The sequence below is a fragment of the Aphelocoma coerulescens genome, chromosome 2 (assembly GCF_041296385.1).
Source record: "Aphelocoma coerulescens isolate FSJ_1873_10779 chromosome 2, UR_Acoe_1.0, whole genome shotgun sequence".
NCBI lineage: Eukaryota > Metazoa > Chordata > Aves > Passeriformes > Corvidae > Aphelocoma > Aphelocoma coerulescens.
This window is the reverse complement of record NC_091015.1, coordinates 78,778,516-78,806,018: the sequence shown is the minus strand read 5'-3', so window position 1 is coordinate 78,806,018 and position 27,503 is coordinate 78,778,516. Positions and strand designations below refer to the sequence as shown.

The 27,503-nt window shown below is 42.8% G+C and overlaps 1 protein-coding gene across 9 annotated transcripts in view; it reads left to right on the top strand.

Annotated features, from left to right (window-relative positions):
• FARS2 (phenylalanyl-tRNA synthetase 2, mitochondrial) overlaps positions 1 to 7,470 on the top strand; it is a 237,803-nt gene extending 230,333 nt beyond the window's left edge. For all 9 annotated transcript variants that reach the window (XM_069008176.1, XM_069008181.1, XM_069008180.1 and 6 more), the window contains one exon: positions 7,125 to 7,470. In XM_069008176.1, coding sequence (XP_068864277.1) covers positions 7,125 to 7,263 — 139 coding nt within the window. In that variant the 3' untranslated portion in view covers positions 7,264 to 7,470. The remainder of the gene's footprint in view (positions 1 to 7,124) is intronic.
• The last annotated feature ends 20,033 nt before the right edge of the window (positions 7,471 to 27,503 follow it).

Below are 27,503 nucleotides of genomic sequence, written 5' to 3'. Positions count from 1 at the left end.
GAAAGCAGGAGAGCCAGCAATGGCAGAAATGGTTGATTTCTTATGGATTTACTCACTGAAAATGTGGATTTTTTTGTAAGAATTTTCTGGCTGGTAGCCAAAATGCTTCAGCTGCCAGCACTACCATGACTTCCAGGTAATGTGTGCTTCTGTTCTCGTCAGTATGTCAGTATCAGCTATGCCAGCCAAGTTTCTTTTCCAGAGAGAGGGGGTGATCCATCATAGGAACTTTTTGCCTTGTCCTCTCATGGGAAAAGCAGTCCTGCCATGGTTTCTGAACTAAACAGGGAAGGAGAAAGTCAAGAAGCTTAGATGGCAATTCCCCTGAGACACAATATCCAAATTGAGTTATTTTGTTCTTTTGTTTGCTCTGTTACAGAATGTTTAAGTCTCCAGCGGTCAATTTTTAAACAACAAATAATGAAAAGTATTACTCCTTGCATTTTGTTTTGGTGGAAACAAGATTAGATTTTGAAAAGCCTTTGACATGAAGCTTTTTCAGGCAAACCTAGGGAAAACGAAACAAAATAAAATCCTGTGCTGTTCACAGAACAGGTATTCTGTCCTGTCTCATGCTGAGACTATCATTTTTTCTCTCTTACTTTCAGCATCCAATTATTTTTCTATATTTAGTACATAAAATTATGTCTCAAGTACTTTACCAGTCAACCTTCTATTATTTGCCACCACAATGGGTAGAAGTTACTTCACTGGATTTTGTATGTTTGTATCAGAAAGTTGTCTTTTTTCCCATATTTATTCCACCTGTCCAGTGCTTGTATCCTGTCATAGTGATAACCCTGAAGGAAAAATAGGGGTTTTTACCCTATTCTGAGTCTCACAGGTTTGTTCTGGTCTTTGTATGCATGGCTTGCTTTCATTGCTGAAAGGCTCAGCCTTGGGAAGTAGAGAGACTCGTTCCATGCATAGTGTTGAATTTATCTGGCATGGTGAGTGCTCTAGGGTTACACTGCTGACAGCAAGGCAAGACTTGAAGATATTCAGCCTCTAGCGTAGTCTTGAATCTTCCTGGATTTAGAGCAGGATTTTGAACTGAATCACTCGATGGACTGGTGAGCCCCTAAAAATGGAGGAGGCCTAGTGTGAAGTGAATGCACAAAGTTCACCTTCCAAGAGGGACAATTCTCAGTCACATCCAGCTTTAAATCCACATGAAATAGATTCCTCAGTATTGGCATTGATCAAATATGATGGGAATTCTGTCATCTGTGTTTGATAGATGATTTTCCCAAAGAGACAGAGATTGGAGGACAAGCAGTCATCACCAATGCTGGAATCCATCGCCTTGAGAAATGGTTTCATACCTGCTTTACAACCACTGATCATTGCCTTCTTCAAGGAATCAATGAGTCACTGTCTTAAAACAAAAAGAAAAAACACAATCCCAAATCCCAAGGCTTTGTAGGTTTTTTCTGCCCTTCAGTGGCAGCAAAAGTCTGTGTTACAGTTAGCTTATGATCCTGTGGGTACTCTAGATTTTTTTTTAGTATAATGGAGAATGGTACTTTTCTTCTTCACCCTAATGATATTTTACTGCTGCCTGCATGTAATGGATTCCATTACTTCTGACACTGTGAGACTTAAGAGCTTTTTAATAGGAAGTGCTTGGATTTGAGATGGGTTGTCTGTATCCTTGGCTGGTTACTGAGAGGACTGTAACAGTGCACAAGGGAAATACTCTCTCTGTTTCTTGTATCTCAGTCTGTTTATAAGAGTTCCCTCTGCTTGGGAGCTAGCAGAAGAGAGGCTGCACTGCTCATGGTAGTTCTTCTGTTGGCCTCTGTCCACAAACCAAGGTGATCTGTTGAAATAAGAAAAGGTGTTTATGGGCCAAAGTGCTCAGCCAAAACACAACTAACTGCTTGAACGGTTCCATTAAACATTTAATGTGTACCTTTAACAGCCAGGAAACTTTCAAGTGGTGCCTGTGAAAAATTTCTTTCACTATTTATCTATTTGTATCTGTTCCTGCATGCAAGAAATTAGTCGATAGACTTAGGCAGAAAAGGAAAAAAAAAATTATCAAAGCTTTTGAATTAATCAAATGTTTTTGAATACTGGACAATGACTTAGATTGTACTTATGTCTATCTAACAGTTTCCAGTGATTGAGAAGCTGAAAAGTTTCCAAGTGCTTTCATTTTTCATCCACTTTTCACTATCTTAACTAGAAGGTGTTATGTCCTTTGCCGTTGTATCCCATGCTGTGCTCTTTATCTCTCTCAATAATCTGGCTACTAACAGAATTTTGACTTTTTTTTTTCATGAAGAGAGAAACTTAAAATGGAATTAATACTAAAGAAAGAATGAAAAGGTCAAGCAGGTTTAAGGTTTGGTATTCAGATACATATTTCACCAAGTCCAATTAGAAAAGAGCAAAAAGTCCATTACTGTCTCATTTTTGTGAAATAGAAGAATAATATTTCAGTCCAATCATCAGTCAGTGAACATGCATCACTTTTAAAGTGACCACCAAAAAAATCCACAGTGGTCAAATTAAGTTGACAGTCTCAACATGCATATCTTGACCTGAACTATTTTTGAAGCTGAACCACCCTTCTGCCAGGTGTCAGCTGGAGAAGGTATGCAAGAGAAATGACCATTTCCTGCTTTCTGTGGGTTTAAAATAATTATTTCTTCTGGAGATGAACTAATATTAATGCCTTTCACTGGCATCAAAATCACCTTAAACAAAAACATGTCCCTTTTTAAGAATATGCTGTGTGTACAATATGCTCTTCCAGAGAGATGAAGTATTAGCATTTGAAAGGACTGATGAGAATGCATATTTGGGAAAGACCTTTGTTCAGAGAATTACTGCTACATTCTATCACCATGGTAATTGAAGTATTTGCCACTGATGGTAAGGTATACAGCACAAGTCTTTAGGCATTTTCCATGACGTGGTTTCTAGCAAAGAGTGCTATTTGTCAATTTAAAATTTATAGTAGGATATTTAGCAGTTGTGCCTACTATCATAGGGATGGATATGGTTTGAAAGCATGAAACAAAAAGAAACAGGTAATTACATCATCTTCTTGCAGTTTAATATTCTTCCCCATTTCCACTTAAAATGTGAACCAATCTGGAACTGCTGGAGCCACAAAGCAAAACCAAAGCTGTGCAGCCTGCATGATTTTGTCAGTTAGGATGCTGGTAATATGAAATAGTTTATTCATTTCTTCCCATCATCACTGCTTTCAGGACATTGTTGCAAACAAAACAAGCTTTTCCCTGAGGTCATTCCATGCATGTGATCTCTGTGAAGGGTGTTGCAGCCACTGAGTACTCTGTGAAGGTTTATGTAAGGGAATTACTTGATGAATCTTTTGAGGGCATATAGGATACACATTTCCATGGCAGGGACACCCTCAAAGAACCTCATTAACATGAGTCACTTAACAGAGAGAAAATAATCTCAAATGCTTGCACTACTGTGTGTGTAGATCTTTCATTTTAAATAGTATTCTGTAGGAAAAGGTCCAGTATAGATACCATGGTGAGTAGTAGTGCTTAGTGAACTGCTCGGCATACAAAAGAGATGGTACTCTTTTTTGCTCTTTCATGTTGTGGGTGATTGTCATCTCTAGATTTCTGTTCCTCAAAGTAAATCCAGCTCTCTAGAAAAATGTCTGGTTCTGTGTTGTCCTCACCACTTAAGAGCAGGGGTAACCTCCATACAGAACTCTCTGTGCTTCTGTGCTTTATTTAAGGCAGATGGAAAATAGAACACAGTTAAAAAGTAGGGGGTTTCCCACTCACTGCTGCCCCTTTTATCTCCCTCTTCCAGTACAAGATGGAGAAATTTTCATTCCTGTTGTGGTATTGCATGTGGAAGAGATAAATGCCAATGCCGTGCATTTATTCTTTACGCAACATTTTGGTTACCAAATGACCCTGTGGTTAGTCTTACGTAACGCCTGAGACAGGTTCCCTAGAACGCTGAACTGTTTTGCTGTTGGTAGATTCTGGGATCAGCTTTCTAGCCAAGTTGCATTTAAAGCATCCTTCAGTGGTTTTCCATGCAGGGAAAGCTAACACATGTATTGATTTTTGTTGCCTACCACACCCTTTCATTCTAGCCCAGGTAGCTGGGTGAGGTAGCTTTCATACTGGCTTTATTAGACTAGTGGCAGACTAAGACCCCTTAATTTCTTGTCGTGCTTAGGTATCAGGCTGAAATACCCAAACATATACAGTGACCTTCAGGTGGACCCCATGCAGTGACTCTGACCTTGCAGGGAAGCAGCTCCCTAGCACATGCCGGCAGCTGTGTGCCAATTCCTGAAAATCATGAGGCAAAGCTCTTCCCTCCAAAAATTGTATGAAAGAGCATTAGGCATTGTTTCACTCCAGTGTTTGTCCACAGTCTGTATCCTGTTTCCTCCTGTGGCATCAGAATAAATCCCTGTCTTCCTTCTCCCTTTGAGAAGTGCTTCACTGTATTCACTGCGTTTCATTACCTGAAAGCCGCAGGCTGCTGCAGAGGAGACTTGTGACACTAAGATCAGCTGAAGCCTAATGGGAGAGGAGTCCGCGTGACTGCAACCGCATGGGCTTGTCTGGCGGTGCATTTTAGGTAAATAAAGCCCAGTGTGCTCACTGCTAAGCTTCCAAATTTTTTCCTTTTTTTTTTCTTCTTTTTTTACCCCATGAAGCTGCTGTTGCAGGTTTTGGCCTTAAAATTTTGTTTCTCAGGATAGAGGGCCACTGCTTCTGTATCATCAGGCTGCAGCATGACATGCAGCAGAGACTTCATTAGGCATTAGCAGAGCCATCTTTAAAGTAGGCAAACACTCTCTGGCTCTGCAGAACAAAAGGGAAGCAAGAAACGGAATGAGCAAAGGTATTATTTGCTGACAATAATTGTTTCCAGTTGCAGCTGATGGCAGGGATTAATCGCAGTGTCTTAGTACTTTATTTGGGAGCAGGGGAAGTATTAGGGGAGGGAAGAGCCAATAAATGTTCTTCCCCATCTCCCTTGAAAAGTTAGTAATGGTACTCTGGAAACAATGCTTAAGGCTTGAAACTTGCAGTGTGTCTTTTATTGAAATAGCTTTGAACCCTTATACTCCTTCTTTCCAATTAGGAACAGAGATGCAAATAAACCTGGCTAAAAGTAGGGAGAAAAATGTAGCATATGGTGTAGCATCCATGTTATGTGGGGTTATGTGTAGCCAGCCATGTTGTATTAGTAGTTACAACTTCAATTTTGCCTATAATTAAATCTAGATTAATTACATTTAATACAATTCCCATTTTAGTTCTCTCACACCAATGCTTAACTTCAGGTGCAGCTAGCAGAATTGTTCTCTACAACCTCTACCTTTTCCTGATTTAAATACCTCCTAAAGCTACTGTTTTTCCACAACACCCACAAGAAACTATTTGTCCTGGTCTGCCATATTTAATTTGTTACGGAATGAACTCCTCACTAGGATGGAGGGAGGGGGGATGCAGAAACACCTAAGTCAGGAGTAACTGTCACTTTCATTTAACCAAGGCCAGTGAAGAAGCAGTGCTGTAGCTACACCTACATTAAGCAAACTTTTGCTTACATCACATTTAACGATGGTAATGAATTTTCCATCATGGGTTATACTCCCAATATTTGCAAAACTTTGGGATTAACCCTGTGACTGTACACCTTCTAAACAGATTTCCAGCTGAAGCAATTTGTGAATGTTTTTGATCAGGTGTATTCCTGTAGCACCTTTAAAAACTGAAATACTACCAGCTCTAAGGATATTTGCCAGCCTTGTTTTGAAAATTGTTTCTGCTGATCTCCGATGCATTCTCTCTCTCTCTTACTCAAATTTCTTACTGGCAACACAGCATCTGACCAAATCTTTGTTATTCCATTTACTTGCTTCCCCCAGGTTTGTCCTCTTGGCTGCTTTGAAGAGGTGGAGCAGAGCAGAGCAACACCATCCCCACAGTTACACCTTCCCTTCTTTTCTTAAAAATCACTTTTCTGAAGCATTTAACCTGCACACAGGGAAAGCTTTTGGCTGGCTTTTAGCAGTTAACTGCAGTCAGCTTAACATTTTATGAAATGCAGTTTGCCCTTTCAGGTTCCAGCCAGATTTAACTTGCTTTATCTTCAGAGCACACAAAAAAGGAGGAATGCTTTAATTAGAAGAAGCCTTTTTTTTGTAAACTGCCAGTGGGAACAGGGCAAACTTCCCACCTTTATTAGGTGGGACAAAATTGGTGTCAAACAGCTATCCTGAGGTAAAAATTACCTGTCCCTGTTTCTAGTAGGATTTAAGGCTGAAATTAGTATCTTGAGAGTTATGTTTGTGGATGAACACATCTAACCTTAGATTTAATCAAGCAGTCATAAACATAAACGTGGTTCTAACATGAAACAATTTTCAGGAGAGAGATGACCCAAAGCTTGCTGACTGCCTTTGTGTGCCATTAAATGCAGAATTCTGCCAGTCTGGGAGCTTCTTCTGCCTAGTACTCTCTGGTTTCCCATTATTTTTCCCCTCAGATTTTCTCTCTATTACAGAAGTGGGTGTTCACCTTTGAAAGAAGAAGCTGTGTGGGCTCCATTCAAAACTAGAAAGGATGCCACAACTGCCATTTAAATTCAGTAACACAGGCACTGCAATTACAGAGATGCCCTAGCAAGAACTAGGTGCTCCTGCCTGCTTTTGATGGAGAGCAAGAAGATTTTTTTCACTTTTACTCAACTTAATGGTTTATCCTGATTTTTCATTAACTTGTCTTTGCCTAGCCAGCAACTCTTAAATACTTTTTTCCCCCCATCATTCCCTGTTCTCCTTTGTCTCTTACTTTCCATAGCACAGGATAGGAAGCCCTCCTCCCGGGGTTGTTTGCTCTGGTGAGAAGCTACCACACCACAATATCATTTGAGGTACAAGGTGGACTTCAGCAAAGTCCTCTGCCAGAATTAAAATTCAGCTCAGTCCCGCCTCTCTGAACTGTGTATTTTAGCATTAAGGTGATTTTCAAGCAGCAGGAGCAAAATTAGACCGCAAATAAAAATGATCCAGAGAGTAAGTGTTTGGCCTCATGTATTTGCATTTGTAGGCACATGTATTTATGAGTCCTCTTTTGGTTTGTGTTTTGTAGGACGAAGAAGGTCAGCCACTGCTACCGTATCATTTACCGGCACCCGGAGAGGACGCTAACGCAGGACGAGGTGCATCGCATCCACCAAGCTATTGAGGAGTCAGCAGTTCGGGAGCTTGGGGTGGAGGGCAGGTTCTAGAACGCTGCTCTGGAGCCCCAAGGACAGTTGCTTTCTTCTTTCTTTTTTTCTCTTTTTTTTCTTTCTTTTTTTTTTTTTCCCTTCTATTTTTAGGGATGACTTTAGGTCACAAGTAGAGAGAGGGGTTTTGTGACTGAACCTAGAAAGCGATTGATAAATGGGCAATGGTAAAACTGGCAGGTAATAAACATTACTACTGAGAAATCATTGACGAAGCGCTGGTGCTTTATTTTAAGAAATGGGGGAACAGCAGTAATGTAAGATTTCCCTCCTGTTACGATAAGAAATACACTGCCTGGTGGTTTTCTGTGTTGTTAATTGGTCCCTGGGTTCCATTAAACTGTAAATACTTGGCATTATTTCTGTGTTGACAGGATCTTCTGTCCGCGTAACAAGTGAAGCAAATCAGAGACATGGGTTAGCTCAGGGAAGAAAAACTCATCCTGCCCCCCACCCAGATTTTCTTTTTATAAATAAGAAATGTCAGAATTTGCTTCAAGAAACCTTCCAAGAAGTACATCTTGTGAAGTTTGGCTCTCTTACCTTCAGAGCCCATGGGTGTTGCGTGCATCAGAAAAGGAGCCAGTGTGGCTTGGGCCAGGCTTGGCTGTCTTCAAATGCTGGGTCATTGGCAAGTTTTTCCTGTTAGATCCTCTTGCTCCCACAGAGCTGAGCAGAGCTTAGTGAGGTGCTCCAAGCTGTGCTGCCTTCACCAGGGGAGAAGCTCCCTTGTCTGACTTCTCTTTGCATAGACACCAGTGCAAGTCTCCTCCCCTGTCACCATCAAAGTATTGATATCACCTAGGGCAGGATGGCAGTAAATAGAAACTCTTCCCTACAATGCCCTGAAAAGCAGCTGCCTTGATCTCTCACAGTATCTTGCCTTCTGGCAGCAGTGTCTGCTCAGAAGTTTGACCTTTAAGGCAAGAAAGCAAACTAAAATGGGATCTTCTGCTGTTTGAAGTGCCAGTTGCTTTACAGGATGCTTGCCTTTTTCATTGCAGGTTATAATAAATAAATTCTGGCAGTGGTATGATGCTAGGGCCTGTAGAAGTGTTCAAATGATCTGATAAACACTTGATTGAGCCATTGCAGATGCTGATATGGAATATGGGACTGGTTTTGGCTTGTGATGGTATTTCATACAGTCTTGCAGGTCACATCTGGTTGCTGTGCAGGCAACACTCCCTCCTTCAGGGAAGAAGGCGGTAAAAATGCTGCAACAAACAGCATCTAACACTGATTTATACCTTATCAAGAAACATCTGTGCAGCAGGCTTGTACTCAACCATAAGAAGCCAGTTACTGTTGCAGATGTGACAGAAGCAGAGTGCTCATTTTAATTTCATTACTCAACATATTTAGCTGTGTAAACAAATCCTAATCTAAATCACTGTTGTGTTATCCAAATAACTTGATTATGAAAACAATATGCTAGACTTTCAACAAGGCAAAAAGAATGGGTGCCATTTAGGCATCAGAAAAACCTACTTGGTTATTTTTAAACCATCATCTACTAAGATCCATAAATACAGCCTAGCCCACTTGATGTTTCTCAGTCCCCTTCGTCCTTCACCTTTTCAGAATTCTCAGTGAGGACCTGAGGAGGAGGAGGACTTTCCTGAACTGCACTGAGCAGTAATTGTTCCAAAGCAGGGCCTGATGCTGCCACATGGGGCACTAGATTATGTGGATCTTAACTGATGGAATTGCCTGTGGAAAGAGTGCCATAACCTGTGTGCTGTATGAAAGAACAAAGTCTCTTGGGACAAGAGGAAAATATCGGCGGTGAAGTAGGTCACAAGATTTCTCTTTTAATTTATTAATTAGTGAGGGTTCCCTTTTCTGCTCCCCAAATCCTTCAGTTCTTCTCTGATTCTGATCAGTCAGTTTTGGGGACATAGAAATCTGGGAAAAGCAAGGAAAAAATTGGACATTGAGCCTTTTTCACTGCAGCCACAGGACATCATGTCTGGCTTTGCAAGGCAGTTTGGATGTTCTAGGATCAGCCCATATCCAGTCACTAACATCAGCTGTGTTTGACTCAATGTTTTTAGAGCTCTTTCCCAAGCTAAACAATTCAATGATTCTCTGTCTGGACTGCACTCCAGTGAGCATGGGCTTCCTGCAACGGCCAGGTCTTGGTGGAGTAGTGTTATCCTTTGAAACAGAAAGGTTAATCTCACAGGCTAGTAGGATAAGGGGGAAATTCAAAGCTTTCCCTGAAGATGACCTGACACCAAGGGATCATCTTCTGGGGTTTGAATTTTCATAGGAGCAACTTTCAGGCAAAAACATGAACCATTGAGATTAAAAAACCAAATAGCCTCTTCAGAAGCAAGTGTGATTCAACCATATGAAGGCCTGTAAAATCATATGGGCTGGCTGTGAGCAGAATATAAATACTTGGGTATGTTTAGATTAGGTAAGCCTTTCTCAAATATGTTCTAGGATTAATCTACTCCAAAGACCCATTGTCGTGGCAGAGATTCACCACAAGTAGCAAAGCAAACCTCAGATCAGAAGGCATCAGTGTTGTACTTTTATGCTGCTGTCCTTTGGAAAATACGGTTTTCCCTTCAAAGCCTGACATTAATTTTACTGGAGAAATTTGCTATGGATAGCAGTAGACTCTCAAATCATATGATCCCTTGTGGGTGCCAACAGAGAGCTTGTAAGAATCCCAAGGTTGTAAAAGCCATGATTTATTTTACTGCTGGTCAGAGACACAGGATGCCAACAGGACCTCAGAGACTGGATTGATCCTGGTGGGAGTGTGACTGAGGAAGGTCCTTGGGACAGTCACTGACCAACTCTGTCAAAGGAAAGGCTACCCGCTGCTGTCACTTAGCTTTTCTCAAGATGTATTTAGCACACAGGTAGGTGAACTGGCTTGAAGACCAAGGACAACATCGCTGCCCAGGTAAGATCCCTTGCTGGTCTCTGCTACCCTATAATCTGTCTCATGAATATCCCCCAACCTTGGATGAGCTACAAGTATAGTAAAGGGGGATGAGTTCACAAATATCAAAATGATACCATGCCATGTGGAAATACTAAGGGGAGCAGCATTTGAGTAATTAATGGGTATGCTGACTGACTAGTGACAGGCACAATGCACTGCGTCTTGTTTTTCTTAGCTACTTCTATGTGTGTTTTTGTGTGCCTCTGGGTTTTATATCAACATCCTTTAATAAAAGAGAAAAAACTCAATTGTAGCAAAAGAAGCTACAGGAGTACTGGCTGGAGATTTGTGTGACTGAACAGTATGTACTGTTTAAATGTTCTAAATGCTGGTTTTGTTCCTACTGTGATTCTGTGATTCTTGAAAGACTAAAGATTTAGCTTTAACACCCAGTTTGGGATCTTCCCAGTAAACTGGTAGCAGATTTACGGTGCGCTTAAACTTACGTGGTTCTGATGTTCTTGTTAAAGGTGCTGCAATGAAAGGTGGTGTGATCTAGATAGGCAGGAAATGGCTCTGTGTTTTTACCCTTGACCCAGTCACTTCTGCCATGGTATTGCCAGCCATGGTCAAACAGTTGCACAAATCTGAAATCAGTTTTCTACTGAGAATCCAAACTATGTTAGTAAATCACTGGTGGTCATTTCCCTTCCATTGAGAACTCTAACTACTGTCTCTTCTGCAGCTGGTGGCTGTACTACAGCACTGAATTTCCTGTCTCCTTACTCTGCACCTGTATTGGATTTCTCAACTACTGACAAATTGGTCTCAGTCCTTGAATAATTCTGGGATTAGCTTTGTTTTGAAAAAAAAAATGAAAACCAAAAAAAGCTGTGGGCTTTTTGTGTGTTCGGTAGTTTTTATCTGCAGTGATTGGTGCATTTCAACTGTCCCAGGGAAACTCGCAGTCAAGACAGGAATCTTTGGTGGTTCATTGAAGTAAACACAGGGAGTCTTGCCCTGAAAAGCAGAATTATGTCCGTCTCATTGAGTTCATATTTGGGCAAAACTAAAGAACCTTTCTTCACTGTGGGTTGACTGAAGGTTCACTGGAGCTCATTGGTCAAGCCAAGGTCAGAAAGCACTCTGTGTTGCCACTACCACCCCAAACACACACAGAAGCAGTTTTATGCACAAGGACATTCTGTCAGATTCAGTGTGAGCATATAAAATGATTGTGCTGGGTATTTGAGGCTTGCTAGTTGGTATTGCTGAACTAGCTCCATCCAAATTGTTACCATCTGGGAGAGAAAATGGGTTTGTACTTCAGCAGCTCTGAAATAAGTAGCCATATTTTTAAAGCTCAGAGCTCTCTTCAGCTACTGTCTGCTGTGTGTCTTTGCTCAGAGATGTCTGTTTCTGTAAAACAGATTTGCTTTCTGTGTAGAACAGGCCATATTGACTAATTACACACCTCCTGATCAAATTTTAAGATACATGAACATTGTCTCTGAAGGGCAACCAAAACTGAAGCAGTCTTGTGAGATCCTTGAACAGATTTGTAGGGGACACAAGAAACCAGTCTTTGGTACTTATTACTTGCTTTAAATGTTGTACAATCGCATCAGACTTTTAAGCTGAGTATCTCAGAGGAGACAATTGCAGTTCAACACAGAGCATGGACATATGCTGGGTGAAGGCACTGACTTCTCCAGAATGTGTTGTATAAGGTTTGATCATCATTAACATCTGATGCACTCAAATGTTTGGCAGTTTTCGTGCTTTTGTCAGATGGCCTCTGTTATTCTATTTATGCCCACTGTTAACTGGGTAGAGTCTGGTTTAATCTGCCTTTTTTACTTGGACTTCTGACATGACCTTGCTTTCTCTTTTCAGTTTTGCTTACTTTCTCATACAGTTCTTGCTGCTGAAATTTGGTATAACTTTGGTGAAGAAACAGTGCCAGGCTGCAGGCAGGGAGATTTAGTATGCCACAGCCTAAAGCCCATGCCCCCGCACCGCGTTACTGCAGGGTCTCTCTGTGCTCACCCTCTGGATGCAGGTGATTAACATGCGGTCCAGGGAATTGCGCCTCTGCCTCCTCAGTAATTTGCTGGGCAGCACTGCAGTCATCCAGAGCAGCTGCCACTTAAATGGGCAGTAGATTGTTCTCTTTTTATTTTAGTGTCTGCAGCTTCCCCGTGTGCCACAGCCAGACACGCTGTGTTGGTGTTTGCTGCAGCAAAGCATCAATTAGCTGCATTTCGCCATGTGCTGCCTGTGCAGCCACTTTTCAGCAGAATCGCTGCATGCATGTAAATGGTTCTTCCCATCTCTATCCACAGATGGGAGGCACATCGAGGCCAGGGGTCAGGATTAAAAACTTACTAGACCCCAACAGGTACGATTAACTGCTTGTGGGATTTCAGCAATGTCTGTGCAGGATGGAAAGTCCAAACTTGAGGCATCTGTCCAAATGTTTAGTCACTTGAAACATTTTGTAACCCGGCACTCAGTAGCCGTGGTGACACTGGTGTCATTCTTGGGAGGGGAGCAGGTTTAGGGAGCGATCACAGGGTAGCTGAGAAGCAAGGCATCACTATCCTCCTCACCACCATGCTCCAGGAAGGCACGGATGTGATTTTGGCTGCCTGCCTTTGCATAGACACATAGTAAATAATTAACATGCACACCCAGGCTTTTTGGTCATCAGTTAATGCTGTAACTGATGATTAATTCAAGGAATTATTGATTCTCATGCCAAATCTTTACTCACAGGTGGTAGAGAAACTAATAATCATTCATTGGGTCATTATTGACAGATCTCAGTATAGGAAGTGAATAAAATGTGTGGGAATGGAAGTGTAGGTCCGTAGGTTGGTTTGTGCCTTCCAGATCATGAGGGGAATGATTGACAAACTCAAGTCAAAAGTCTTAACTCGTACCCCCACCAAGGCCCCTCTTGTTGGGTTTCACATACTTGCTGGGGCTTTCAGGAGGAACAGAGACATCTGGGATCACCAAACAGCTCTCCAGAGATGTCTGCCCAGTGTCCACCAGGAAGCTCTTGCCTGGACACTGGAGACTCTGAGCAAACATCATGCCTTCCACAGCAACATGGTTGGAGCCTGATTGCCTTAAAACTCCTGTCCTATGCTCACAGTACACATAAGCCTACCTCCCTGGGCCCTGCCCCAAAGCACTTCCTTTCTCTGACAATCTCCTAAATTCTAGTTAATCTCCCTCCCATGACTCCTGACCTCAGCTCTTCTCCCCTTTCTACCACAGTGCCCCCGTCACTATCCCCTGCCTTGCCAGAAGCTTGCTAGGGCCAAGAAAAACAGATCAATGCTCCCCGAGTATGTGTGTTAATGCTTAGGTGTCTCTTCTCTGCTGCTGTTTTTTCCAAAGCTTGCCAGAACATCATGCCTCAGAGACCCTCACTTGAAGTCCAAACATGGATGCATTTGGATTCAAAAGTCAGCGAAGGTGACTGGCAGTGGAAGCCTGAACATCCATCTCCATTGCACACAGCCTTGCTTCCTTGAGCGAGGAGACAGAGAAATAGCAGGGCTGCAAGGAAGGCATAATAAGGTGTATCCTGACTGAAAGTTCAGGTGTATTAGTAAGAACATGATACCCAGCATGGTCCCTTCCATGTACTTCCAGAAAATGATTACAAATATATTTTTGATAAATAATAACAGCAGCCTTCTCTGTGTGTTTACAAACTGCTGTTATTGTGCTATATAGCCTACGTCACTTTTCTTTCCACTTGCTAGAAACAAAAAAAATTTAATTTGACTGAGAATTAAATTATTTCCTGATGTTCCTGGTCTTGCAGCATTACTTCTTATGTTTGAACAAGGAGGTCAGCCCAGCATTGCTAAGATTTTCAGAACCTTACCAAATTATGTTATCTGTTTGTCACACACATATGAAATCAGAGTGGGTTATGTGAGTCTCATTTCTGTGCTGTGGATGCAAAAGCAGGGTCGTTGTTCCCTATGTTCTGTCTGATTAGAGATTTTTCTCTCTGCTGCTTTGCTCCGATACACAGAAATCACCTTTTTCCTAGAAAAATTCAATACTTTCTGGTGCCTCCTGCTGTCAGAGAGCCAACAGTCTTCTGAGTACTCTCCCTTCAAAGATCAATCAAATTTTGGGCAGAGAACTCCCTTTCCCACTTGAGACTTTTTTTTTTCAGCCTGAAAGAATTTTTTGCATCTGTTTTAGGCTCCTGTGCAACACCTGCTGCTGGTGACAATGCAGGTCCTTTTCCGCCTCCAGGGAAGAAAGGTGACTTAATAGAAAGGCCAACTTTATAAAAGAAGTTTGAATTACTTAAATGTCCTGCCATAATGACAAAAAAACGATATCTAGCCTCTTAAAAATTATGCACAGAAGTCAGGTTTGATCTTTACTAGAGAGCAGGTTTGTGCAATGGTAGCATTTCCACATCAGTGCAGCTTGTGAGGCTCCAACAGAGGACAGCTTTTCCACTGAACACTCTTTCATTCGTGTTTGGAAAATTGCCTGGTAGTTTTATGGCTTCCTTTCTGTTTGGTCACACATCTGGAGTCGTTGGCTGTGCCTTCTCTGCTTATTCCCTAACACCTTCTGTGCCTGGTGCTCTGGCTCTGCATAGGATGGGGCAAAGAGGGGAAAGTGGCTCTTAACTTACAGGGTCTGTTGATTGCTATCCCTTTCTCTGGGCTTTGAAGGAAGTCAGCTGAAAGAGTGCCTCTCCTAGCACTGATGTTCCAGTGGAGACATGGCTGACAGGAAGAAAAGTAGCAACATTTCCCAGAGGGAAGTAGATGTGAAATAATCCATGTGGGACAGCTGGTCTTGCATTCAGAGAGCAACTGTTCCATGCTGGCAGGGAAAAGGTGATTTTTCCAGTGTAGATGCAGGTGGCATCATGCATGGCCATTTCCACCTGGAAACCACCTCTACAGTCCAAATGTTGAGCCAAACACTGGGATCACCATGGTAGGCCATGGTGATCCCAGTGGCTTTCCTACCATTACCTTCCATTGAGTTATTTTGTAAGAAAAACCAGAGCATCCTGTATGGGACTCTGTCCAGAAAGCTCTCTGGAAAAGCACACCCTGTTAATGGGGTAGAACAGCTTGTTATTAAACCCTCCCACTCAGTGGCAGACCTAAAAGGGAGGGACAAATCTGACCATAAATGTGGGACTGGGACTTTTTCCTAATAGTGACTGTAACCCTGAGCTTTCCTACAAGATCTTATGGATCTTTAAACATTTTTCCAATGAAGAGCAAATGATACACATTTATCAGAAACATGAACTGAAGGCTGGAGAAACTGAAGGGTTTGCCTTGTCTCACAGATTTCTGATGCAGTACCTGAGCCCCATTCTGCAGGTGGCATGTGCCCTCAGGAATGAGGGGATGACCTTGGTGCTGTATATGATCCTTGCAGCACTGGATTAGGATTAGGCCCCATTTCTCTGCTTCTCTGCATTGCAGTAGCATTTAATGCATTACACTGGAAGCTTTCTCCACCAAAATTCAACCAGAAGTGTTACAGTGACTGAGAGACAAAGGATGAAAGAAGGAAACTGTGAGGCAAGGAGGGTCACCAGGCATCTAATTTTCCCAATACTTCCACCCTCTTCTTTTCAAAGTGCATGTTGAGTGAGGCTGAGGAAGCAATTGGCAGCACATTCACAGCACCTTGGTCCTCTGTGTGTGTGCCTTCTGCGAGGATCTCTGGTGGGTGTACTGAAATTGTGTCAGGAGCTACATGATTTCTGCCTGGGGCTTTAGCATGCCTGGTCTTCCAGAAGATTTCATTTTCCCAAGCAAGAGCTTCTGGGCACCTTGGACCTGCTCTAAGGAAGGGGATGAAATGCTTAGTGGTAAGGCTTAGCCCTGCAGGGCATTTCTCCAGCCATGAGAGTGCTGAGAAGAGCTGTGCCCCTGCTTCCTCTGGTCCTTCCCTGCACCAAGGCCAGCGCGCACCCCCAGTGCTGGCATCGGGGTGCCATGAGAGCTGAGATTCACGCGGTGGTGTCTGAAATACATTTCCTCTTGTGAAAGGCTGGCAAGTGTACGTGAAAGCATTTCATCAAGTTATCAAATAACATTTTGTTCTTGTCTCAATATGATGAGCATAGCTTGGCAGTCCAGGCTCTTACATACAAGACTGTAGATGTAGGAGCTCTCAATGCATTATTTTTCTTGCATTCACTAATTCTGTTTCCCCTTGTACCCCTGTGAACTTCTGTGGTAAGAAGCTGAGTTTAGCTAAGCTGTGTTGAAAAGAACCTATGCTTTGCCATCTAGTTTTGCCTGGTGTCCCACATTCCAAAATAACCGGTACAGTCAACACCAGGCCAGAGAGGTACTGACAAATCTGGGAAGTTTTTGGAGGAGAGTGACAGAGTTGATCAGGAGAGGTGGAAGCACAGGTAGATGAGTTCAAATAAAACTGCTGCAGAGCCCAGCTCAGGAATGACTAACAAGTGTGTGGTTTGTGAGACATGCAGCGCTCTGATGAGCACGAACAGCCTCCCACTCTCCCGAGCATGAGAGCGGAATTCTTGGTGTGACATGCAGGGATATAACAAGGGCTAATGGTGTGACAGTCAGACTGAATGTAAGGTAAAATTTCCTGACAGTGAGATGTATTTTGCCGTGAAACAGCTTCCCAAGGGAAAGGGAAGGAGCCCAACTGCTTTGCCCTTTTTAAAGCCAGACTGGACAAAACATTAGGGAAGGTAATCCAGGGAGCAGGTGTAAATTGGCTGGAGGATGGAGTGATGATCTAATAGATCCTTTCCATTTCTAGCTCCTAGGATATAATACTGTCTGTAATGAGTTTTGTCTGGTTTTAAGTTTAGGGGGTAACAAGGAGATAAAACTGAGCAAAAAGATTAACTGTAAGAACTAAGAAAAAAACTGTAGAGTTTGTCTCATAGTCATGGAAAGTGCCAGATTGAGAGTTCCTTAGGCCAGTGGCACTATTCAAAAAGAGCATTGCAAATGGAAAAGAGAAAATCGTTACATAGGTAATGATTATGGTAATGACATATTTTTAAAGACTCTTGGTAGTCCCAAGTATCCAAGAGCACATTTCAGATTTGAGAGTGTGCATGTGTGATGCATGAAATTACTGTAGCTGACACTGAAATGCAGCAACCACTGCACTGAAAAAACCTGTTTTAATGGCAGCAGTTTAAGATGGCGTATATAAAGTGTAACTACTGTAACTGAAACTGTAGAAGAATTGTCTTGGTTTGGCAGAATTTCATTAACTGATGAATTATCTAGGCAGGAGTTTCTTTTGCAACTGCTTTTCCCCATGTATTTGCTTTTAAAGCAGAAGGATCTGGCAATATTGGCCAGGCTTCCCTGGTTCCTTTTGGGTGGGCAGGGAGAAGTCTGCTGAATTAGCATGAACCTGAGCTGAGACACATTGGACTGGCCTCCTTGTGTAGTGTTTATCTCCCTCTTATGAGTCCTGACTTCAGACTCTGAATTCCTGGAGGACAAGGGCAATCCCCTTTCTTTCAGCAAAGACAACAAGGGGGTCCGATTGGAAAAATATGAAAATGCAAAATAGTATGGTCTGTGTATGGAACCAGAACAGGCAGTTTGGATAAGCAGAATATATATTATTAACTGGTTTTAATATTGTAATTTTAAACTGACATGTGTTGGTTGTCATTCACATGAAGAACAATTACTTTTCTTTTTTTTTTTTTTTTTGAATAAGCAGTCACAAATCTGAAAGAAAGTGTCCAAAATACAGATCTTCTGCATTGTTTATCACTCATGAAATTAGACTTTCTCAGACAACAGCCTTGAGGAGTCATCTCAGTTTGAAGAGGACGGAAATGAGCCAGGCAAGAAGTTGCATGTTGAACATGTCATCCTTCTGGAGCCACATGCTCACCATGGAACTGACTCACATGGCATTAAAAATTGTTTGTTCTCATTTACACAATCTGCAAGACTGTTTAATGTAATATTTGATAGCTCCACAATTAATTCAATGATACCCATTTGTTAATGAAGGTGGAAAACATTCCTGTATGAAGTGCCATTTACTATTGAGTAGTTGAGGTACTGTACAGTTTGGCTACCTCTGAATTTTAGACAGATTTACCAATATCCAAGATTTTTATTTAGTAGTCACTACAGATTTAGTCATTTTAGCTGTTAGCTAGTCATGTGAAAATCAGTAAAAATTTTCCTTTGAATGTTTATATTATTCATAAGGGTTGTTTGGCACTAGAGTTCTCACTTTATCCACCAGAAATTTCAGTTTCATCAAAAAAAACCCACAAATTCAGGCCTGAGACAAAATTCTGCCACTCTCCTGCTTCCAAAATAACAGAGCCAAGAAAATATTTATTTATAAAAAACTGATGTGACAGTCTTCAGCTTTACAGTAGCTGTAAACCTTCATGATCTGGGTTTCCCAGGGCTTGCAGGTTTTTAGTGTTGGGGCAGCTGAAAAAATGGTTACACCAGCAGCTTCCACCATTTGAGCTGCCAAAATTGCAACATTCCTCTGAAGTGGTTCAATTTTTTTTCTTTTTCTAAACCTTCTTATGTAAATTTTTTCAGTCTAAAACTTTTCAGCTAGTCCCAGGTCTTAGACTGTAGATTAGTATTTGACTTTCAGTAGGGTGTTTGTTTCTAGACTTCCTTATTTTATGAAAGAATGACTTCTATTCCTTTTCCATTTAGGCACCTTAGAAATCCTACCTTTCTTAGTAGTGCCATAGAAAATCTCTCCAACTGTGGGTGGTTCAGCTGCTGTTACCTGGTGCAACCCTCAGTCTGGGTACGCTGTCTTGCTGTAGGGAAAGGATGGCTTCTGGCAAAGGCTGTCGATCCCATCCCTCTGTTTGCTTGTTGGCTGCTCGTATGAGGAGGCTGGAAAAGGATGGAAAGAGACGTCATCTGGGATCTAGCAGAAAAACCATGGCATGAATGAATCAGAGAACATTGCTTCCTACTTAAATGCTAAATTCCTATTAGATAAAGAAGGGATATAATTCCAAAATTCAGGCACAGAACAGAGGACAGATGTTGACTGGACGGGAAAGTGTAAGTAACCATGATAGATTTTACGATTGACTGAAAAGGGAGTTGGGGATCTCCTTTTTATTTCCTGCAGTGCCACACATCCCCGCAGTTCTCCAGCCTTTAAATGGGAATGATAATGCCAGTTTTCCTTTGCCACGTGTTTTGAGATTTCCAGAGGTAGCACTGCATAGTCCACTTCATTAGTGTGGGTGTTCAACAAGACAGTGTTTGTGCTGACATCACAGCACATCCCAGGCAGGCAGGGACCATCCACAGTACCTGATGTGGTATGGTGAGAAGGGCTACTCCAAAACCATCCCTGAACTTCAGCTGGTTGCCATGGCGACAGAACCGCTTAGTGCTGCAAGGCAAAGGGAGAGTGATATATTAAGGATAACTTAAAGCATCAAGGCTGCACTTGGAAATATCACTGGTTTTCTGGGTCTGGGCTTGCAGAAGACATTACTGAGCTCTGGGATTTCCTCTTCTCCAGCTCACCTACAATGAACAATACAGGCCAAAAAGTGGAGAACCACGGGGGAGAAAGAACTGCAGGGTAGCTTTCCCTTGGCCTTTTGGTGATGGGGTGAGTGGGAAAAGAATCTGCATCTCTGAAGCCCTTCTGCCAGGACTAGGTGTTGAACACTGGTCAGTACCATCTGCTGGCCGGCTTTCTACGCATCTCATGTGTGCTGCTGCCAGGTACTCCTACAGTCCCTGGGTAAGCAACATTCCCAGTGCAAGGACTTTTTCTCCAGCCAGCCCCAGAGGCACCAGTCACCCCCAGAGCCTAGAGCAGAGAGCAGGGAAGGATACCCTCATCATTCAGGCTGTGTGACTGGGATCTTGAGTGCACTGAATGGTCTGCTGGCAGTGAGAAAGCTGGTGGGAGGCTAAAATTGCTAAAAATTGCTTGAAGGGAAATTGGAAGGTGTCAGAAAGGTCACTCTGGAAATGGGGAAAGGACCAAGGGGTTAGAGGGTGACGTGTTAAGGGACATGAACTTCCTTGCTCTCTGCTGCTAGTATTTTAGATTTTGGAGGGAAAACTGGCAAGAACTTTCCTGCTGATGAAGCAACATACAAATGGACATGGTTGCAGGGTAGGTATCATAGATTTTATCAAGAAAATCATGAAAAATGCCTTGTGATCCACAGTTACTGGTAAAAATATGACTGAGTTTCTGAAGATGAGAGGAAGAAGACAGGGGCCTAGGTAATCTCTTTAAAAGCTAGGGAAAGCATAGGGAGACTTAAAAGAAAAACAAGATAAAATGGCAATTGCATATAAGCCCACGCAGGCACTTACTCTCTTGCTTTCTCTGTTACACCCACGCACTCAAGCACATCTTTCTGTCCGAAATAGTAGGAAAAAGATATCATAGCCTTTATTGTCAAGAGTAATTTCTCTTCACATGTCACTAACAACAAATTCTCAGAGCAAGGAGATAGATACTGCGCAAAACTCATCCACCTGCTTTTTTTCCTTTCTAAGCCTGAACAAAACAAGGAAGAAAGCCCCTGTGAACTGTGGAGTTGAAGAGCAACATATTGACAGCACTTGGATGGATGAAGGCCAAATACAACTATTTGTATGCCAGTAATGCCACAGGAGGCAGCTCGATTGCGTGGGGAACCAGGGTTCACTTTTCTTCCCAGGAATGGCTTTGCATTTGGGGCTGTCAGGGAACATGGCTGCAGCTCCTCTGAGCTTTCACTCCCAAAATTCTTGGCAGACCAGGGGGTTTCCCACCCCTCATATCCAGCCTGCAAGCAGCTTTGCTGAAAAATCCCCAGCTGGCTGCTCTTGCTTGGGAGTAGGATGCCCTTCAGGATGTGGCCTTTTGGTTGCACAGGCTGGGCAGAGGTTTTACGCAGCAGGATGAAGACGGGTGGCTGCCAGCTGGGTTTAAACTTGTGCCACCCCTCCAGGCTGCTCAGAAGGGCTGAGCTCTGGGTGTCTCTGGAGAGACAGGGCCATCATATGCTCAGACAAGGTTGGCATCTTCTGCCTGGGTTACAGGAGCAAAAGCTTGAGCCCACACTAAGTATGCTTGGACTCTCCAGGGATGATCTTTAAACAGACACCTGGAGATTCACACAGAGGACTGAAAGCAATTTTGATCTTTGTCCTGTATTTAACTGACACTGCAAACTTCCCTTCAGAGTATTGGCACAGGCACTCTTGGCTTTGACTGGTGTTTGTCTGCCTCCACGAGACTCTCTTTCCCAGCACACTTGGGTGAAAGACTCAACCAGCTCATTTAGAAATTAAGTTTGTTCATCAGAGTCATGTCCCATGCAAAGGGGAAAAAAATCCCTTGGCTGGTGTGGGTTCCTCTATTCTGTATGTTCATTTCTGTTTGATGGTTGGGAAATTATAGTATGGGAGAGAAAATTATTATGGTTCCTGCCAAGGAATGGAATTTGTAAAACCAGATTTTATTTTTTTAATATTTTTTTTAAGTTAAAAAAAATTTATATTGTTTTGGTTTATTTCATTTTGCAAAAGGCTAAATAATACCCAAGAATCCCTCAATCCACTTCCAGTGCTCTCCTCTTGCTATGTGAAACAGCCAAATCTGAATTGGAAATATGTGAAAAAAAATGTAGGGCTTTTTTATGATGCTTGGAAGAAAATGGATTTGCAGAGCTTCTCTCCTTAAATGTGTCAACATAAATGACATCCTAGCAGGTCTTGCAGATTACATGGCATAGGCAAATAACTGCTATTTATTGCATGGGCTGTGCAATTTTTTACCTAGCTATTTCTGCCACATGCAGAATAGATGAAACAAATTTTCCTCACACATTTATATATACATTTATACATTTATATAGTGCCTATCAAGAGTTGCATGCCATGGTCTCCACTAATGCTCATTTGTGCTATGATTCTTTATACAGGATTTAACCCCTCCCAGAGGAAAACTGCATCCCATCTGTGATACCTATTATAAAACAAGCCAGATTCTGTGCTGTGTTCTGTCTAACAGGTTACAAATGGCATTTTCCTTCCCTTTGGCCTCCCTAGTCTCCTCTGGAAAGGCAATCTAAGGCAAGTCTATCACAGAGTTACAGGAGAGACACCTTGCAATTGACTCTTTCAGGTCTCAGTCTTTCACCACCAGCTCATTTCAAAGGGACAGCAACATGAAAGAGAAAAGTATTTAAAAAGAGAAGAAAAATAAGTCAAGTGAGCCTCAACAAGGGAACTCCAGTTCCTTCTGCATGGATATCAATAGAAACTATGTATGTAAGCACATCAATTTGTTTGAGGGTTTTGATACTAAGGAAAAAAATTAAACCATTTGTCTGTTACTTCCTTCTTGCTATGTGTATTACTGAGCCGTTTGCCCCACTGGCTTTGGATATTCTCTACTAGTATGTTAATTTCCAAACACATTATGCTCCAACAAGCCCTCTGGATGGGAATATCACTTCAGCTCCTCACAGCTGTCATCAGAGGGACAACACGTGTGTCAGAAAGTACCCCTGGAATCTGCTGAATCAGACTCCGAGTTTCCTGCTACAGCAACATTTTACAATTCTCCTCTCCCTTGCTGACCTAAATATCTCCCTTTTCTGAAACATACAAATTACATCTGTGATGCAAACATTGCACCTGCGTGTGTCTGTACGCGATTTACTCAGGCAGAGCTTTTACTGCTCGCTTATTTTTCAGAGTAAGAAAAATAAAGGTCTCTGTACTTAGCCTACGATGACAGTTTTGCAGCAGGAGGACACTGAACAAGAAAAATGAAGACTGCAGAAGTGGAAGGAGGAAATGAAAGTTGCTCTACCGACAGGGCGACATGAATTCAGCAATGGGTGGATTAGTCTGAGTGTTATCAGTGATGATGAAACACAGCAGACTGTGGTAATGAAATATTTATGAATGGGGAAATGATACTGCATTCTGCAGTGCAGCACGGGGGAAAGTGAAATTTCAAGAATACTGTAATAGCAAAGCCCTCCATTAATTATCGAAAGCAGGCTGTAATGCCAGTTACTATGACAACAGGGTCCCCTATGTATTTTGCACTACTGGGGGGGCAGAGAGAGGAGAGATGGGAGAAAGAGGGGGCTGCTTCTATTTACTGGAATGCATTGTATTTCTTTTTCTGTTGTTGTTGTTGTTAATTAGGACTATCCCAGCCTGTGACTGTGCAGTTAATTTAAATGATAAAATTATAAAGTGACTATTGGCTAAAATACAGGGAAAGTCTTTAATAAGTGGTACTGGTCTTTTTACTCTTTCCATATTAAGGGACATACTATCGTAATTATTAATATTCTTATATAATATTAATGCATGATAATGTAATAATAAAAAGTGAAACGTTACTAGAAGTATAATTATTAAGAATAATTTTGACTGTGTTAGGCTTCCACTCACAAAGCATTTTAGAAGCAGTGATTAATTAAAGTGTCAATATTGGCATACTAAATCCACCACTGCGTTTCCAGATGGGGCAAGGGAATGTACGACCTCTGCCCACTTATTTTTAATTACTATTTATTTGATTTCCTAAACTCATGACTGTCTTTGAGAGATCCACTTATCCTCAGCACAGCCAAGGGCTTTTTCTGCCCCTACCTCTACCTGGTGCAGTGCATGTGAGGAAAGCAAGGTATAGACCACGACGAGGAAGAAGGACATCGTGTGAAGCACATCTCAGGTCCCTGTCAATGTGTCCTGTTAAAGCAGCCCCTTTGTGAACATCTATAAACGGCTACTAAATGGAATAGGCAGAGGAGTGCCCTCCAAGCCCTCTGCTCTGATGACAGTGGGTGCTGGGGATGAGTGGGGATAATGGGCCACAGATGGTAGCCAGGCTGGCTGGCTCTCACCAGGCATCATTTGCTGCTGTGGCTGTAAAATGCAGAGCACTCCTGCATGGGCCATTGCTCTGGGTCAGTCAGACATTGTTTACATTTTCATCTTCTCATTTTAGGCTTTGAAGTGCATTTCATCCATCGTTATCAAAGGGCTCTACAGATGATCTTACCATAGCTCCTTTCCAAAGGAGCAAAGAGTGCTCCAGGCCCAAGGTGATTTAGGTTATCAGTAGCAGAGGGAAGAACATGATCCAAATCTCTTATTTGCAGCTTCAGGACCTTCTTCCGCAACATGGAACAAACTTCTGATACTCGGCTCTTCTAGGAGGGAAAGCATTGTGAAGGCAGGAGGGGAAAATGGTTGAAAACCTGCAGCACGGGTGCTCTATTGCAAGTAGCTAGGTGAAATATTTCCTGGTGCACATTTGCTAACCTTACATGATGAAGCAAGCCAGAGGCAGGCGTCTTGCACCTGATCGGGTGCAAATGTGACTGGATAAACAGCAAGGCAAAGGGGGTTTCAGCAAGAGAATTTCTGTATCACCACTTAATAGGAAGTGCCATGGAGGTTGTAATTTCTTATGTGTGGGTGTATGTACATGCATGTATGTGTGCATGTGCTCATGCATCCATAAACATGTTTTATAGGATGCAATGGACTGTGCACTGTGTGAAACATTGGCTCAGAGAGGAAGGATTTTGCCTGATTTTGTTCATGTTGAGCTTGTTGTACGAATATAGAGGAAATCCATTTATTATTTGTTTATTACTGCAAACATTCCTGTCTTCCCCTCCTTTCAGTTTAGAGCCCTCAGCTCCTCTTTGCTTGGATGCCTTATTGCCATCCTGATTTCTGATTGCAGAGATCACCTGCCTTGACATGGCTCAAGACAGGAGCTGGGAATACTCCATGCCCTTTAGTAGCATGTATTCCCTTTTTTTTAAAAAAAACCCAAACCCACAAACCAAAACACAGCACTGTGAGAATGATGTGCACACTGTGAGCCATAAACAACGGAGTAGCGTAATCCAGGCGATGAACGGCTTTGGGGAGCCGGCAGGGACAGCAAGGGCTCCATTTTCACTGTGATGAGAACTGCCCCAGAGGACCAATATGGATGTGAGCTTTCCTCTCCTTGGCTCCAAGGCTAGAGACATCCAATAAATAGCTCAGACTACAACTCACTTACTTACAAACAATGTGGGGAAGGACAAGCCTGTTAGGTATGGGAAAGAAAAGCAGGTCGGATTGGTTTAACAGTTTCAGAAACTTGACAGATAAGAAAAGGTTCTGGTAACTGTTTGTTTAGTGTGGAAAAGGCAACAAGTAGCCGTGGGCATGGGAAATGTAATAATATTCCTCAAACACAATATCTATCAGAGACAGGTCTGATGTATTAATCCTGCCCCGGCACAGAGGAATGGCTTGGCATTCCCTGTAGCTCTCCCCCACATTGTGAGCTCTGTGTTTAGGTGCATTGCAGAAGGAAGCCTGTTGGAAAGGGACATGGATGGGCTTCAGAGAAACCCAGCACCAGCATTCGTAGCCATGTCTTTTGGGACAGAGGATAGGGAGGGCCTTGCATGCTGCAGGAAAACCATTAGTCCCAGGGCTAATTTTAGTGTTGAGTAAATCATGCCACAGTAATTCCCACTGCTACTAGAGGGCACTACCTCCACCTCTGAGTATTTGGTGATGTCTGTGGGCCCACAGTGGAAAAATGCTGAGCTGAGATATTCCCTTTTCCTCTCCTAAATGGTTATTGGTTGTCAGTCTTGAGAGTGTGCACATGCATGTGTGTTTGCATGCATGTGTAGACTTCAGTTCATTAATTATCACATGCAACTCTGGTCATCAGGTCACCAGGGCGTTGCAGGAGTAATCTGGTGGCCACATAAACTCTGCCTTCTCTGGGCTGGAAGGCATCATTAGCAGATTGGTACATCTTTGTGTGGAAAAGACAAACTGTGTCCCTAAGATGCATCAGCCATCTGAGGTAAACCGTGCCTGGCCCTCTGGGTTTGCTTTATCCAGCTGCTGCCAGCTACAGTATAAATTATCCCATCTACACAAGGATTAACCCATGAGCCAATCTGTGTCAAAAGCCATCCTTGTTGTCTCAAAGAGGACGGGGTTGAAAGCTACCACGCTACAAAGATTTGCCAAAACCTTGGGGTCAGTCTAAAATAAATGTCAAATGTCTGTAACACAAACATTTAGAAAGAGCACAGACCAGTGTTTATGGACATTTTATCCTGTTGAAGTGAGAGCCCTGTCACCAAGCTTGGGAAAGCAACCTCTGAATGGCGCTAGGAAAAGCAGGATACGAGCCTCAGCAAGTGAACTGTGCCGTTGCCTGCCCAGCGTGTAGGAGGAGGGAGGGAAATCAGAAGGGGGATTAGTTTCTGGCTGCTTCTGCTTCTGACAGCCCCTAAGGTGCTAGGGAAAAAAAAAATCCTTGCAGTAGACATCTTTGCATCACTCCATAAATAATGAATACCAGCAGTCAGACTGGGCGGGGCTTCCCTCAGAGGCGTGAAAGCCGTAAGGGAGGAATTCTGGAGTGGGAGGCCCTAAGTTGCCTTGGTGGCCTTTCTCCCCCAAACCCAGGTCCTTGTTGCAATTGAGCACATGCAGGGGCCCAGCCCTGCCTGGGCCTGCAGCAGGCGCCTGGTTTGTACTAAACCAGCCAGAGGAGAAGCCCCCTTCATTAACTGACGGGTTTTATGTTCCGGCTTTGGCTGTTTATTCTTCCTGGTGCTATTCTGCTTGGTTGCTGCAGGGACTGCTAAGAGACACAGGGGAACAGAGAGCACTTAGTCAAGGGCAGAAATATTTGGATGCAGTCAACAATAAAAGGAATCCCTGAAAATTACAGATGTTTTCCAGAGCAGCTATTTTCTCTGCCTGCAATGTTTCATTTGGTCCATTCTGGATTACCCTGAAGTGCAATTAAAATGCTTTAATGTTTGAAATCTGGAAATCCTCAGTCCCACAGTCTTAATATCATTCCTGGCTGTGAAAGAGGAGGGGAAGAGGGAAGGATTTATTCTCACCAGGCTGCAGGGGGATTTACACTAACAGTTTACATCCACTTCACTGCAAATCCTTCTGATCAGTCCTTCCCACTCAGTGCCTGTGGGTGAGAAGAGGGCAGAGGTGCTGGTGGTACCGGCATCTCCCCTGCTTCCAAATGAGCAGGGCAGCTGTGGCACCCTCCCTTTGCAGCCGCAAACCAACCAGGCACTCTCTGCCCTGCTTTCAGCAAACCTGGAATGTGATTTTGTATCAGCTTCTGTGGGAGGAGGTATAAAGCTAAGGCTGCAGTTCTGCCTCTGAAAGTTCACTTTTTTCCTTCTTTCAGAAGCAGGTAAGACCTGACATCTGAATGCAAAGTGAGGATGGAGCCAAGGCATGGGTTT